General features: G+C 51.7%; 1 protein-coding gene across 7 annotated transcripts in view; it reads left to right on the top strand.

The window, feature by feature from the left end:
- LOC126643350 (NADPH--cytochrome P450 reductase) overlaps positions 1–12,816 on the top strand; it is a 28,794-nt gene that overhangs the window by 6,447 nt on the left and 9,531 nt on the right. For 6 of the 7 annotated variants that reach the window (XM_050321619.1, XM_050321620.1, XM_050321621.1 and 3 more), the window contains exons 3-4: positions 6,098–6,290; positions 12,485–12,533. In XM_050321619.1, coding sequence (XP_050177576.1) covers positions 6,112–6,290; positions 12,485–12,533 — 228 coding nt within the window. In that variant the 5' untranslated portion in view covers positions 6,098–6,111. Of the gene's footprint in view, positions 1–680; positions 814–6,097; positions 6,291–12,484; positions 12,534–12,816 lie in introns of those variants that run through there. The other variant, XM_050321625.1, reaches the window with a different exon arrangement.

Genomic DNA, 12,816 nt, shown 5'->3' on the forward strand with positions numbered 1-12,816 from the left:
GTAGGTGCCCTTGGAATAGAGACCTGTCAGAGGGTGGTCCAGTGGCTTTCTTTTTTTTCTCCCAGGTGTTTTAGTTGTTTAATTTCTATTTATAATCTTCCTGTTTTTCTGCTGTTTCTCAAGCTTGGGCTGCAGGTCAGTGCTGCACAAAGAGATGGGAGTTTTCACTTGGTTTGGTTGCTTCTCTCTGTCATGAGTCTCCCCTCTGTCCTGAAGCTGTCTTTTGGGGCTGTGCCATGATGCCAGTGGAAGGAAATAACTGGTTTCTGACTTAAAAAGCCCAGTTTTAAGGCTTCTTCTCGAGGGTGGTCCCGCCTGATCAGTGCTGTGCCATGGTCAGCACAAGAGGAGGGGCCATCCCTGGGGCAGACGAGGCGTGTGGTGGGGAAGGGAGGTCTGCTCATGCACACCCACCTGCACCTGTGGAATTCAGAATGGTCCTTCCCGGTCAGAAAGAGGGGTCTGGCAGATCTGGTGGTAATGCTGACATTCCCAGCCACACAGACCTTCCAGCACTGGAAATCGTGACAGCTGCACTTCCTCTGTGCTCACTAATGCAGTGGCTGTGCTGAGTCAGGGACATGAGGGTCATCATCACGTGGCTGCAGGGAGCACGTTCTGCCAAGTTGCATCTCTACTAGCAGTGCCCTTTTGTCCCCTTCCCTCTGTGTGGGTGTGCAGGGCTCTTACCAGGAGTCTGAACTGGAGAAAGCCAGTCTGAAGGAGCCAGTGCCTTTTGAGTGAGTTTTGCTGTTAGATGGGGTGGTGACTTGCACAGATTCCTGTTTTCTGGAACTGGATTGCAGTCCTTTGGTAAGTGTTGCTGGATGGAATAAGTGGACTGCTGGAGGGGAAATGGGCTCTCCAGGGCTCGTGCTGGCACCGTGAAGATGTTGCTGTAAGGCACAAGTCAGGCTCGTTGCTGCGGGGGTACTTTGACTTCAGACCACTACCTGCTGTCCCTGCTGGTGTTCAGCTGAGACAGCCTGGGCCTTGCTGTGGGCTGGGAAGGCTCTGGCTGCCTGCACCCTGCTGAGCTCCCTTTGGATGGAGCCTGGCACCGGTGCCAGTGTCGGGCGGAGGGTGACTAATGGCACTGCAATTCCTCTTTGGCTCAGTCACTGTGGGGCTTTTATCTGCACCTATTGCAAAACAGAGGTTCTACCTGCAGCCCCTGTGTTTATCTGCAGGGGTCCAAAGGGTGCTGTGCTGATGGTTGGCTCCTGTTGGGTGTTTCAGTAAGCTCAGGGGCACTGGAGATGGAGGTGCTGCCCTGTGCCAGGGCAGGCGGCGTCCATAGGGCATGTGGGAATTATGGGGAGCCCTTTGTGCTGTGTTGGGCTGATCCTGGGGGCTGTTTGGTGCTACAACTGCTGCCTGAGGATCACTTATCAGAGGTGGGAGTGGTGAGCAGTCCCAAGCTTTGCTTGATCAACATTCTTCCTGCTCCTTTCCCTCTCAGCAAGGCTGGCACTGCAGGTCGTGGTGCGCTGATGGTGGCACAGGGCAGAGTCGAGCACAGCTTGGTCACTCATTTTTGGAGAGTCACAGGCTGAGACTGAGAAGTCAGATTGTGCTGAGATACTCAAAACTCCTCATGGACATTCCATCAAAAAAAAAAAAAAATTCTTCTTCAGGCTTACAAAGAGCCAACTTCCTGTCCAGATTGCCTACTTAGCCTCAGAGCCAAGGCTTTTTGGTCACTGGAAGATACTACAATGTGACTTGCAGAAACATCCTTATGTTTGCAGAAGGGGAAACCTCCCAGCCACATTTCATCACCGTGGTGCTGTGCTCCAGTGTGCTTTTGGGGGCATCTGCTGCACCACCTCCTGGTGCTGCCACCAGCTGTGTGCAAAGAGGGAGAATAGTTCCCTTTGGGTTGCTGATCATCTGGCTTTTAGGGCACTCCCCATCCTGTCTTGTCTGTTGCAACACAGTTTTTATATATATTTTAATATTTTTTAACCCTGTGAGCTGATAGCACCTTTTAGTCTGTAGGGGAATCACAGGGGATTTGAGGATGCCTGGCACTGACAGTGCTTCCAGTCCTTTGCTTCCAAGATATGAGTGAGAATTAGGAATACATGTTTTTTTAATGTGAGTATGAAGTGCATCTGTTTGGTAGCATGGAGATGTGCAGAGAAGGTCCCTGGTGATTTGAGTGATTGTGAGCTGCCATGGATCAAGCAAATTCACACATTTAGGAGCTGCATTCAGGGGCTGAAAAGCTGAGCTAAAACACAGCATTGCTTGAGTGCGATCCTTCAAAATGTTGTGACTTCTCTGTGCTCACATCTTGCTGGGGCTGATTGCTTTGCTGTGTGCATAAACAGGGATCCAGGAACTGGAGCCATGATTACAAAAAAAAGGGATATGGAAGTCTTGTCTTACCTTGATGGAAGATAAAATAAACACTGTGGATAAAATGACCACCCTTGAAACTGTTGTCAGGGGAACTTTTACTTCTGCATCATAAATTTTTTTCTTTTCCCCTTCAAAAACCTGGTCTGATTCTATCAGGGTCCTTCCAGAGGCTGCATAATTCCCAGGATAGTTAAATTTCAAGTAAGAGTCAAGTTTCTCTTCACTGGATGTTAGAATGTTAGAAAAAGCATTTCAAAATGAATTGCTGGAAAATTGCTTCTGGAAAATAATTGTTACGGCCAACTAGGTAATACTGAGATAAACTGAGGAGTAATAATCTTCCTGTGCTGGGTAAAGTAAGTTCCTGAATTATGACAAACTTTTAAAAAAAGAAGTGTGAGGTCTAATTTCACATCCTTTGCTGTGTCTGAGCGAACCTTTTCCCCAGGGTAGGGATGGTGAAGGGAAAGCAAAAAGAAAAACCTTTAGCTGGGATATAAGACTTGAATAACTAAATGGGCAAGTCCAGAGGGAGCCCATCATCAAAATTAAAGGAGTTTTTGTGTCTTTGCTTCCATCACAAGACCATGACCATGTTTCCTTCCAGGGTTAGAGGTCAGCATATAATCTTTGTGCTATGGAGATTGAGACTGAAGAGTGAAGAGCTCTGTGCACCAGAGGCAGAAGCCTCCAGAAATGGCTCTCTTCCCTGGCTCTGGGGGGTGAGTGTGTGGTCTGGCTGCAGCTGTAGGGATCCCCTTTGAAGCCCTGGAGAGCTGCAGTGTGGTGAAGGCCAGGAGATAGCACAGCTTCCACCCCCGCATCCATCCACGCTGCATTCCTGGGAGCTGCCTCCCTGAGGATGCCTCTTTGCAAGGCATCACTGCCTGGGACAGCAGGCCACGTCCAGAGGCTTGAGAAAGCCAAACCCCTCTGGCTCCTGCTTGTCTCCTCTGCCCTGGGAGGCCTGAAGCTCTGCTGATGTGGGCACAGTGATGAATTTTGGCTGGAGACATAGCCCTCACCTTGCTGAGGAGGGCACGGACTCCTTGCCCCGTGTGAAGGCAGCAGGTGAATATCCATGTCTGAGCTATCCAGAGCCAGGAGGGAATTGCTGTGCAGCCTGTGTGCTTTCCAGCCTGGGCTGGCTGCTGCTCACCACAGATGTGTCTGGCTTGGAACTCCCCTCCACGTGCAGTTTGTGACAAGGGAGGCTGCTGTGCTCTGTGCAAGGCGGCTTTCCTGGGGCTCAGCTGTTCTGAGTGCTGGGATTGGTGCTCAGAAGGGAAGGAGGTGCAGCTTCTGCCCAAAACCAGCTTAGCACGGTCTCCTGCAAGCCTTATTTTTATTCATGGCTTCCTCTGAGCAAGGATTTGTCATTGCCTCATGTACCTTGGGGAAGGGATTTTCAAGGAAAGTGGGTGAAGCACGGGCTGTTGCTGAGGATAATCTTGCTGACATGGCCATCCCTGTGTGAGAGGAACTGGCTGCCCTCGTGGAATTTGGGCAATGGAAACTGGCACTGAAAAAAACCCAACCCACCTTGCAGGGTTGGAGATGTTTATCCAGGCAGCCTCCTGCCTGTGTCTGGCACTGCTTCCTCCATCTCTGAAGAAGAGCTGGGTCTGTGCTGTGCATGGGCAGCAGCTGAGGCTCCCTGGAAACCAGCAACCCTTCTTTGCCCTGAGACATAATGAACAATTCAAGTGATGAGTGAGATTACAAAGGAGGGGATGGGTTGCCTGGCAGGTTTTGGCTGAGATCCTCCTACAGGTGAGGTGGAGTGGCAGTGAGGAAGAGAAGAGCTTATAAATAAAACGTCTGGGGTTTCATCAGGAGGGAAGGCAATAAACCAGCAATATTTTTCCCCTACCAGCACATTCCCCTGGTGTCAGTTGCCAGACCAGCTCCTTCGTGATTTACTGGAACCAGATAAGAAGGAGGAGAGGGATCCTACTGCAAGCTGTGCCTTTTTGGCAACTAAATTCCCGTTGTGGGGGCTTTAGCTAACAGTTTTGTCTAGAGTTGTACAGAAATAACACCCAGCTCTTGCTTGGCTCCGAGATCCAGTGATGGAAAGCCTGTCTGCAAGGAGGGAGGACAGGGTGACCTGCCTGATGGAGAGGAATGCGTAATTTCCTTGTCTGTAGTCACATCATTCACATTTTTCTTCCAACCCCTTGCCTTAGTGTCGTCTCTGGGAATTTAATGGGAAGCTTTGCCAGTGGTGTTTTAGTGCCCTTTGTAATGTAGTTACTTTCCAAGTTCTCCATCAAATTAAACTTCTTGGGGGGTTGAGCTGTACTTGGGTTGCCAGAGTGCCTGTCTCTGATCACTGCCAGGTTGGTGTGGACTTCTGCCTGTGCTCCATAGAGCACCTTTTGCAGCTGGTGTCTTGTGACACAGGGCTTCGTGTTCTCTGGACTAAGGGTAACAGCAAGGTGTTGTTCTTTGCTGTACCACTCTCCCTTGTTAGATCTCCCTAAGCATCACCTTCCCTTTTCATCCCAGCTCCTGAATGCATTAGCATAACCTTAAACTTTGGTCACTTTTATTTCTCAGCCCAAGCACAGGCTTGGAGTTTTCTGCTGTTTTCAGCCTCCCCCCAGAAAAGCTGTCTGGGAGCTTTTCCTCTGGCAGTCACAGCTTGGTTCTTCCTTCACAGCTCAGCCATGGCACACGTCCTTTTCTCTCCTGTGGCACCACCACGGCTCTGAGTCACTTTTCTATGTGGAAGTTCAAATGTCCATGGTCCCCTGGGTTGGCAGGGTGCCCAAGTACAAGAGGAGAGTCACTTTGCCCTTACAAATCAAGTTTTGAGTTAATTATCTCTTTGCTTGGACAGAGTGTGTCCTTGCCTCTGGTAAGATAATACTGTGATCAGGACTGGGGTCAGAGGAGTTCAGAACGTTGGCACAGCAGTGGGAGAGAGGGAGGGAGTGATGGGTGGATCCCCAGGGGAAGGGTGGGGGCCATAGAGCAGTAGGTTGGGGATTTGAGGGCTGGGTTCTCATCCTTGTGCTGCCACGAACTCTGGGTATGGCCTTGGGCAGGTCACAGGTTGCTTAAACTCTGCCTTGGTGAGTGGAAAGGAATAATTCAAGGAGATGGAAGTTAAACCAGGGGAGGCAGTGGAGGGGACTGGGAAACCAGAGCCCCAGAAAGAGGTGGATAGTAAATCCAACCTGCAATGGAGCTGGATACTAAATCAGAAGTACTCATCATTTGTGTTGTAATGTTGGTGGGGACGCTCACAGAAGTTTCATGCCACAGTCCTGCTCTTTGGTTTATAAGCACAGCAGTGGGTCCAGGGCATCCTGTCACCTTATGGGAAGGAGGGAGGAAGTCCTAGATATGTGGGGTGGCTGGAAGAGTGGGTTCTTCCCCCAGTAGCACTCCAGGGACTCTGTGGTGAGTAAGGGCTTCAATAAAGGGTGGCCATGAGTCCCTGTTGTGTTTTGCTGTGGCTTTAGTAGCAGTCTGGCTGGCATGTGGGGCTGCTGTGATGTTGGTGGTAGAGGGAGAGCAGAAATAACTTTGGATGGATCAGCACAGATGCAAGAGGAAGGGGAAAGCTTGATGTGACACTTTGGGACACAAAAGAATCCTGCAGTGCTGTGATACGAGCAGCCTTGTGCTCTCAGGACTAAATGTGTGGCAAAAAGCACGTTCTGAAGGATCCATGGCCCTGTGTGGCTGCTGGTGCTCATCTGTGTTTCCTTGCTTACAGTGCCTCTGACCGTCATGGGGGAAGCCAGGATGGACCCAAACCTCTCCCCTCCCGACAGCACCGCACAGCAGGACTCTTTCTTCACCATGACAGACGTGTTCCTCATCTCCCTCATCACCGGGCTCTTTACTTACTGGTTCTTCTTCCGCAAGAAAAAGGAGGAAGTCCCCGACCTGCCCAAAATGCCGACAGTGTAAGTAACAACTCTCAGGCGTGGAGCTTTCTGTCATGCTTGTGATGAGTCCTGGAAGGCTCAGCTGGATTGTAGGAGGCCCCTGGTGAGGGAACCTGGTCCTGAAAGATATTTGTTTTCCGTCGTGTTTCCTCTGAGCTGCGTGTTCTCCTCCCAGCGCAGAAATCCCGGTGAAGGAGCCAGGCTGCAGTTCTGCCTTACCCCACCGTGTGGCCCAAATCGGGAATTGGCCTTTCCCAAGCAAGACAGGAAAAGGCAAGGCAGGAAAGCCTCTGGCTGTACTTCAGAACTCTTAAGGATTGCTTTGGCTATTCTCGGTTTTTTTCTGATAAAAGTCACGTTTAGATAAATCTGGGGAAATGTGGACTTGCTCTTAAGCAGGTTTCCTATTGGAAATCTTATCTACCCTTGGCTATGGAGAAAAGAAATACTGTTGGGAGATAGTTCCTGGGATGAGCTGCTTGGCAGCTCCTGTGAAACTTGCTTGGCTTTGATGCCAGGTTACTGCAGCATCAGGAGACTGGATTTGGAGAGGGAGATCCTTGTTCCACCCTGTCTTCTGCAAGGGGCTCAGGGCCAGGAGCAAGCCATGCTGGTGGAGACCTGGTGCATTTAGTTCCTTACCTCACATGCCAAACTTAAAATCAGTTTTCCGCTGGGCTTTTTACCTCAATCTTTCTGTTTCTGGTGTCACAGGAGGAGGGAAAGTACATTTTCTGACTGGGAGGGTTTTAAAGGGCAGCAGTGACCCTGGCTGTGGAACCTTGTGCACATGGGTGCACATGAGGTTGGCAGCAGCACAGCTGTCTGTGCCTACTCAGCCTTACCTTGGGAATGCGTTTTGTTGGATTAGTGGGATACTTTCCCTTTCATGCCTGCAACAGAGAGGGCTGTGACCCTCTCTGTGTGTCAGTGCACGTGGCCATCTCTGGAGAGTGTAAGAACACCGTTGCCATGAGAGCTAAGCTGGCTGGGGAAAGGGCACTACCCATCTGGAATTAGATGCTGGCATGGCACAGGCTGGGCCTGTGTGACTGATTCCACTCCCCACCCATCACATGCAGCTCTTCCAGAAGGTTGTTGTGACCTTGCAGAGAAGCTTTCTGAGTGACCGTGGTACGTGTTACCACCTTGTGCCGCTGCAGGGCCTCAGCACGTCCATCCGAGAATGGATGGGGGTCTTGGCTCTGAGTTGCTCCCAGGCACTTTGCCTGGGTTTGCTCTGTGGGGTCTGTGCTGCCTGCTCTGTCCCTGTGAGCCAGGGCTGGCAGGGAGCAACTGTGCAACTGCTCCTCGTGGGAGATGTGGAACAGCAGCACAGCCCATTGTGGATAACTAGGGGAGAGGTGAGGCTGTTCTGGGAGTCATCTGACACTACTGCATTTTGGAAAAGTGGCAGCCAGGCAAGTGCAGAGTGACAGGAGGCTGTGAAGTGGTTTCTCCCTGTACATTAAGCCTGACCCTGCTTCAACCCTGCTGTGGTCTCCTGCAGCAAGCTGGTCAGAGGGCAGTGTGGCCCCATAAGCCAAGGCTGTGGCTGGTGGCACATCCACCCTTTGGGACAGAGACAGAGACTTCCTGCAGCTTTTGCAGTGTAATTTTATGGGATGCTTGGAACTGGGAGGAAAATGAGTGGGAAAAACAAGCTTGCTCAGCCTTGAGTTTCCTTCCCTCTTGTAATCCTTGAGTCTGGGGTGGAGTTTCCTTTGTGGTGATCAGGCAGATCGACAAGACACAGGGTCACACTGTCAGCCACTGCCTGTGGCTGGCTGGAGATGGCAGGTGGGGCCTGTGGGCAGGCAGGGAAGCTGTCCCAGACCCAGGAAGGCAGAGAGGCCTCATCAGGGCTGTCTCTTTCTGAAGTGGAGAGCCTTGACCTTAAGAGGGTTGCTTTTCTTCAGCTTCTTCTCTGCAGCTCTGCCTCGACTCACCAAACTGTCCTGAACTGCTTTTTCTGGTGGCATTGAGTGACGGCTTTTGTTGTCTCACTTTGGTCCCCCAGCATCAGCCTCAGAATACCAGAGGATGAAGGTGCTGAACAGCGATTCAGACACATCACAGTGGCTGCTGGCTTAATGGTTTGTTTGCAGTGTTTAACAGTGCAAGCAGAGCCTCCAACCTGAACACAGCATCCAGCACCTCAGTGCCCTCCTGATGTTTTTTGGGAGCTGCTGCTGAGCACCTTGATAAAACCATGTCAGCTCAGCAAGGTCTGCAAAGGAAATGCCACTGTTGTTACTGCTCTGTTCTTGATTGTGGAAACACCCTCTTTTGGGCTGGGTTCTCCCTGCATGGCTCCAGCAGCCTGTGTGGCCTGGGAACACTCATGATCTTGCCATGACGATGCATCCCTGGGTTCAGCCACAGCTCAGTGAGGGATCAGGCTGCTGATTCCTCACCCTTACAGCCGAGTGGAGCTGTTTTCCTGCCCAAAGTCTCCACAGAAGGGACACAATCCAGCAACATCGGGAAGCATCCTGTACCTGTGACGTGTAACACGTGCATGTGTGGGACAGGCTGGGATTCCACTGACTGCTCATGTTTTGACTATTTTCAGACTTAATTAAAACCACTGGGGCAGCCTTCCCTGCAGCCTGCTCTGCAGATGTCATTAGGGAGAGCAGCTCAGGATTGCCACGCAGCCGTGGCCACCACGCTTCCTCGTGGGGGCATTGCTGGGGAATGCACAGATTTATTTTTATTCTCTGGCTGCTCCTCCTCTGCATGTTTCTCAATCAGAGATTTCTTTCCCTTCTCATGTGCCCGCGCCAGAGTTGTGCAGACAGTCATCCCGGGGAGACACAGGCAGGACAAGCCATTGGTATGCTGGGTCTCACCCTCTCCCTTCTTCCCCCTCTTTGACATTGTTTGGGGCAGAAAAGGGCTTATCTCTATCCTGCAGCTATGCAGAAATCCATTCCCTGGTGCTTGTAGGGCTTCCTGTGGCAGGAATTGCTCCAACTCCTTAGCCTGATTAGCTCTCTGCTGCCTCTGTGTGTGTGTGTGTGAGAGAGAGACCATCTCTAATTTAATTTAATAGGATCCTGAAGAGAACAAACTCCTTTGAGCTGCCTCCGTCATGGCACTGCCATAGTTACCCGAAGCGTTGCTCACGCAGTGTCTGGAATCGTTTCATTCAGCTACAGCATCAAGCTTTTTTTTTTTTTCCCCCTGAAAAAAAAAGAATATATATAAAAGCAGCTGTGATATAAACGGTTTCCAAGGTAACGGGGCTGGGGGAGGGTTTTGTGTCCCGTCCCCCTGCTCCACGCCGATGGGAGAGGGACGTGTGCTGTGGAGGATCCTGGGAGGTTTCATTCTCCACTCCTAATTCCTTTCTGCCACTGCTGCCAGATGTTGCAGTTCCTCAGGACTGCGCGGATCCACTCGGTAACTTGCAAAGCCCCACCACGAGGATCTGAGCGGACAGGACCACTCCTGCTATGACCCGTGCCGGGACCTTTTGTGCCGGCTCTCTTCTCCTCAACAAAAGGCTGACGCTTGGCTTTAGCGCCCAGGAGGAGCAGAATGGGAAGGCCTGTGTGGCTCCAGAGCTAAGTTAGATCCGTCCCCCCACACCTCCCCTTGCAGACACAGCTGCCCTGGGACTCTTTGTCTGCCTCCTCCCTGCCCGGCATGGGCTGCGTGTACTCGGCCCCGCGGGAAGAGCCGGCCGTGGCCAGGTGAGTGGGTCTGCCCCATGGGCTGCAGGGTTGTTCCACCTTGGAGGGTCGCTCCTCCCACCACAAAGCTGGGAGAGTGGGATGCCTCTTCCCTCTGGGACAGGAGGAGGAGAAAGGGGAGAGGCTCTGCTCGGAGGCAGGCTGCTCCAGAGGAGACCCTGCTGTCGGTGCTTGGTTTCTTTGCTGTGTCCTCACTTCTGGTTGTATCTGTGTGTTTGTCAGGAAAGCTGTGGGCATGGGAGCTTTCTGAAGGAGAGGTGTTCAGCTGGGACAGACTTTGATCTTGTTGCTGAGCTGTTGGGAACTTCTTTCCCTCTCCTTTCTTTCTCCTGAAGTCAGAGTGACAGAGAGCCCCGGGAGCTGTTTGTGCTGCGGGTTCTCACCGAGGATGGGAGATCTGTACAAGCTGCAGCTCACTCCAGCAATGGGGTTAATCCCCTTCCCTGCACCCACCACTTCTGATTCTCATAGTCACTACCTTGAGCTATCTCAGGTGTAAGAGCAATCATTGCTGAGAATACACTTTCTCTCCAAAGTTTCCCTGGCTGAGCAGTGGAAATGTGTGTTGTTTCTGCCTTTGGTGCCTGTGTGTTTTTGCAGCTCGGATTTTCAAGCCACCCCGATGAAGCAATTTCAGAGAGTTGTGTAGCCTTTTTTCCAAAGCCAGGCTCATTATTTCTTCTGTGTCTGAGCCACAGTCTGTTCTCTACCACACACTTCAGTGTGGGGTTGCCTCCTTTGAAAACAGACGAGCTCCATGTGCTGCACCCTTTTCTCTTCCAAAGGGAGCTTGCTGAAAGGATCTGAAACTTTTTTTTTTCTCCTGCTTAAAAAGCATTTTGTTTAGCAGTTGACCCAACAGTTGTTTTAATTGGATCTCGTTTGCAGAGGGCAGAAAACCAAAGAGGTTCACCAGGAAGCCAAAAGCTAAGTGAGAGCTGAGTCTTGTGAATTCTCTGGAGCCCCCGTCCTGGCGACAGCGTGGGCAGGGCTGGGACTGCTCCCTTAAGATACTTGTCATATCCCAGTTCCCAAGAGGGGACAAATGACAACTCTGGGAGACTGTTAAATGCTGGGAGAGCAGAGCAGGGGTGTGAAGCAGCTCTCTCCTGGGAGCACAGCTGCCTTGGGTAGCTTTTCGAGGTAGGCTTTGCTTGTCTTTTGTGTGTATGCTGTATGAGATTGTTAGTTCTCAGAACTGTCAGGCCCAGTTATGGAGCTCCTTGATACCTTTGGGTCAAGGAGGGTGCTTGAAGGCATGTTTTACTGAAGGTCCCCCACCCTGCTGCTCTGTGTGTGTGCTCTCCGCAAATGCTGCGGCACATCTGCGAGATCCCTCCCCCTGGGCTGCAGAGTTTAGGAAACTGTTTGTGAGCTCTTCACATTCTCACATGGGCTGGAGCCAAAACCATTTGTTTTTTGCCTGGAGGCTTCTCTCTTCCCACAGGAGACCCAGCCTTGCATTCTTCCACTGTGAAATGGGAACGGGTCCCACGTTCTTATTCCCCGCTACCAGAGCTCCAGCGGGGAGGACAGCAAGGGAGCTCCTGTCCTCCTTGCCTGCTGTGAAAAGCCCCCAGCACCTAATCTGACTGCAGCTAGACCCATCTCTTCTTGGGAGGCTCCTGGGGGTCCCCAGGGCTGGGTTGTTGTCACCCTGTGGCACTGGAAACCCAAGGGTGTGCTTAGGATAGCGAAGCTCTCCTGGCTCCCTCCCTGACAGGGCAGCCATAGCAGTGCGAATCCCAACCTCCATGTTTCTGGCTCTGCTGTGGTTTGTCCCCCTTCCAAGCTAGGGAAAGCCACCTCCATGCAATAATGCAAACACTCTGTGCCAGAGATCCATGCTGGGAATGGGAACCAGCTCTGCAGGACCTCGGCTGGCAGTGGGTGCTTTGCTGGGGGCTCTGTGGGTCTGATCAGCTGCATGTGTCTGCTCCACAGAGCTCTCCAGCTCTGGGACTTGGGTCTGGCATGCTGCTTTGAGGTTGAAACAGCTGGTTTTTAGCCCTGTTTGACTTCAGGCTTGGGGAATGTGCCCTGGGGAACATAGTTCAGGACTGATCCTGCCTGCCCGCAGTGGTGTGGGAAGCAGGGAGCTCTCCATTCCCTTCTCCCACACCGTGGCTTGTCCCCTGAGATTTGTCTGGAGACTTAGTCTCGTGAGATCCTTGTAACCTGCCCAGCTGTGAAGTCTCTCAGAGCAGTTGATAAAGGCTTCCTGACAGGCAGGGCTGAGTGCCTGGGCTTTCCCTGTGGGAGGATTCACCAATGGAGGTAAGGCAGGAGCTCAGCTTTTCCTGTCTGCTCTGAGTCCCTGCTCCATGGCTGTTGCAGAAGCCCTGTGGTTGAGTGATGGGTACCCCTGGGACAGGGATGGTCAGTGGGGACTCTCACACCCCTTTGGGTGGCCTTCCTGAGGTCTGGAGGCCACTTCTTTCCCTCTTGCTTATTTCTGACCTCAAAGAATGAATGTGTTTCATCTGAAAGGAGGTTCCTCCTGTCTTTCAGAGTAGCTCCAACGAGAGACAGCAGCTTCATCGAGAAGATGAAGAAGACGGTAAGCTGCTTGTCCTGGCTACAAGGGGTGCTGGGAAGGTGGGAGAGCTCATGTCCTTCCCAGTTTCCTCTGGAGACTGTCAGCAGGAGGGGCTGGTTTGGATACACACACACATGCCTGCTGCAGAGTGCATCCAGGGGAAGGCTGTGTGGGCAGCCAGGAATAGCTCTTTGGGTCTATGCCTGAGAGTTGTTCTTAGAGAAAGAAATTAAAGTGAAAATGTGGTGGAAAGAAAAAAGTGTAATATGAGATCAAAGTCAATGAGGAAATGGCAGAGACTTTA

Source organism: Myiozetetes cayanensis, unplaced genomic scaffold (assembly GCF_022539395.1).
Source record: "Myiozetetes cayanensis isolate MyiCay16 unplaced genomic scaffold, myiCay2020 scf27, whole genome shotgun sequence".
In the NCBI taxonomy this organism is placed as follows: Eukaryota; Metazoa; Chordata; class Aves; order Passeriformes; family Tyrannidae; genus Myiozetetes; species Myiozetetes cayanensis.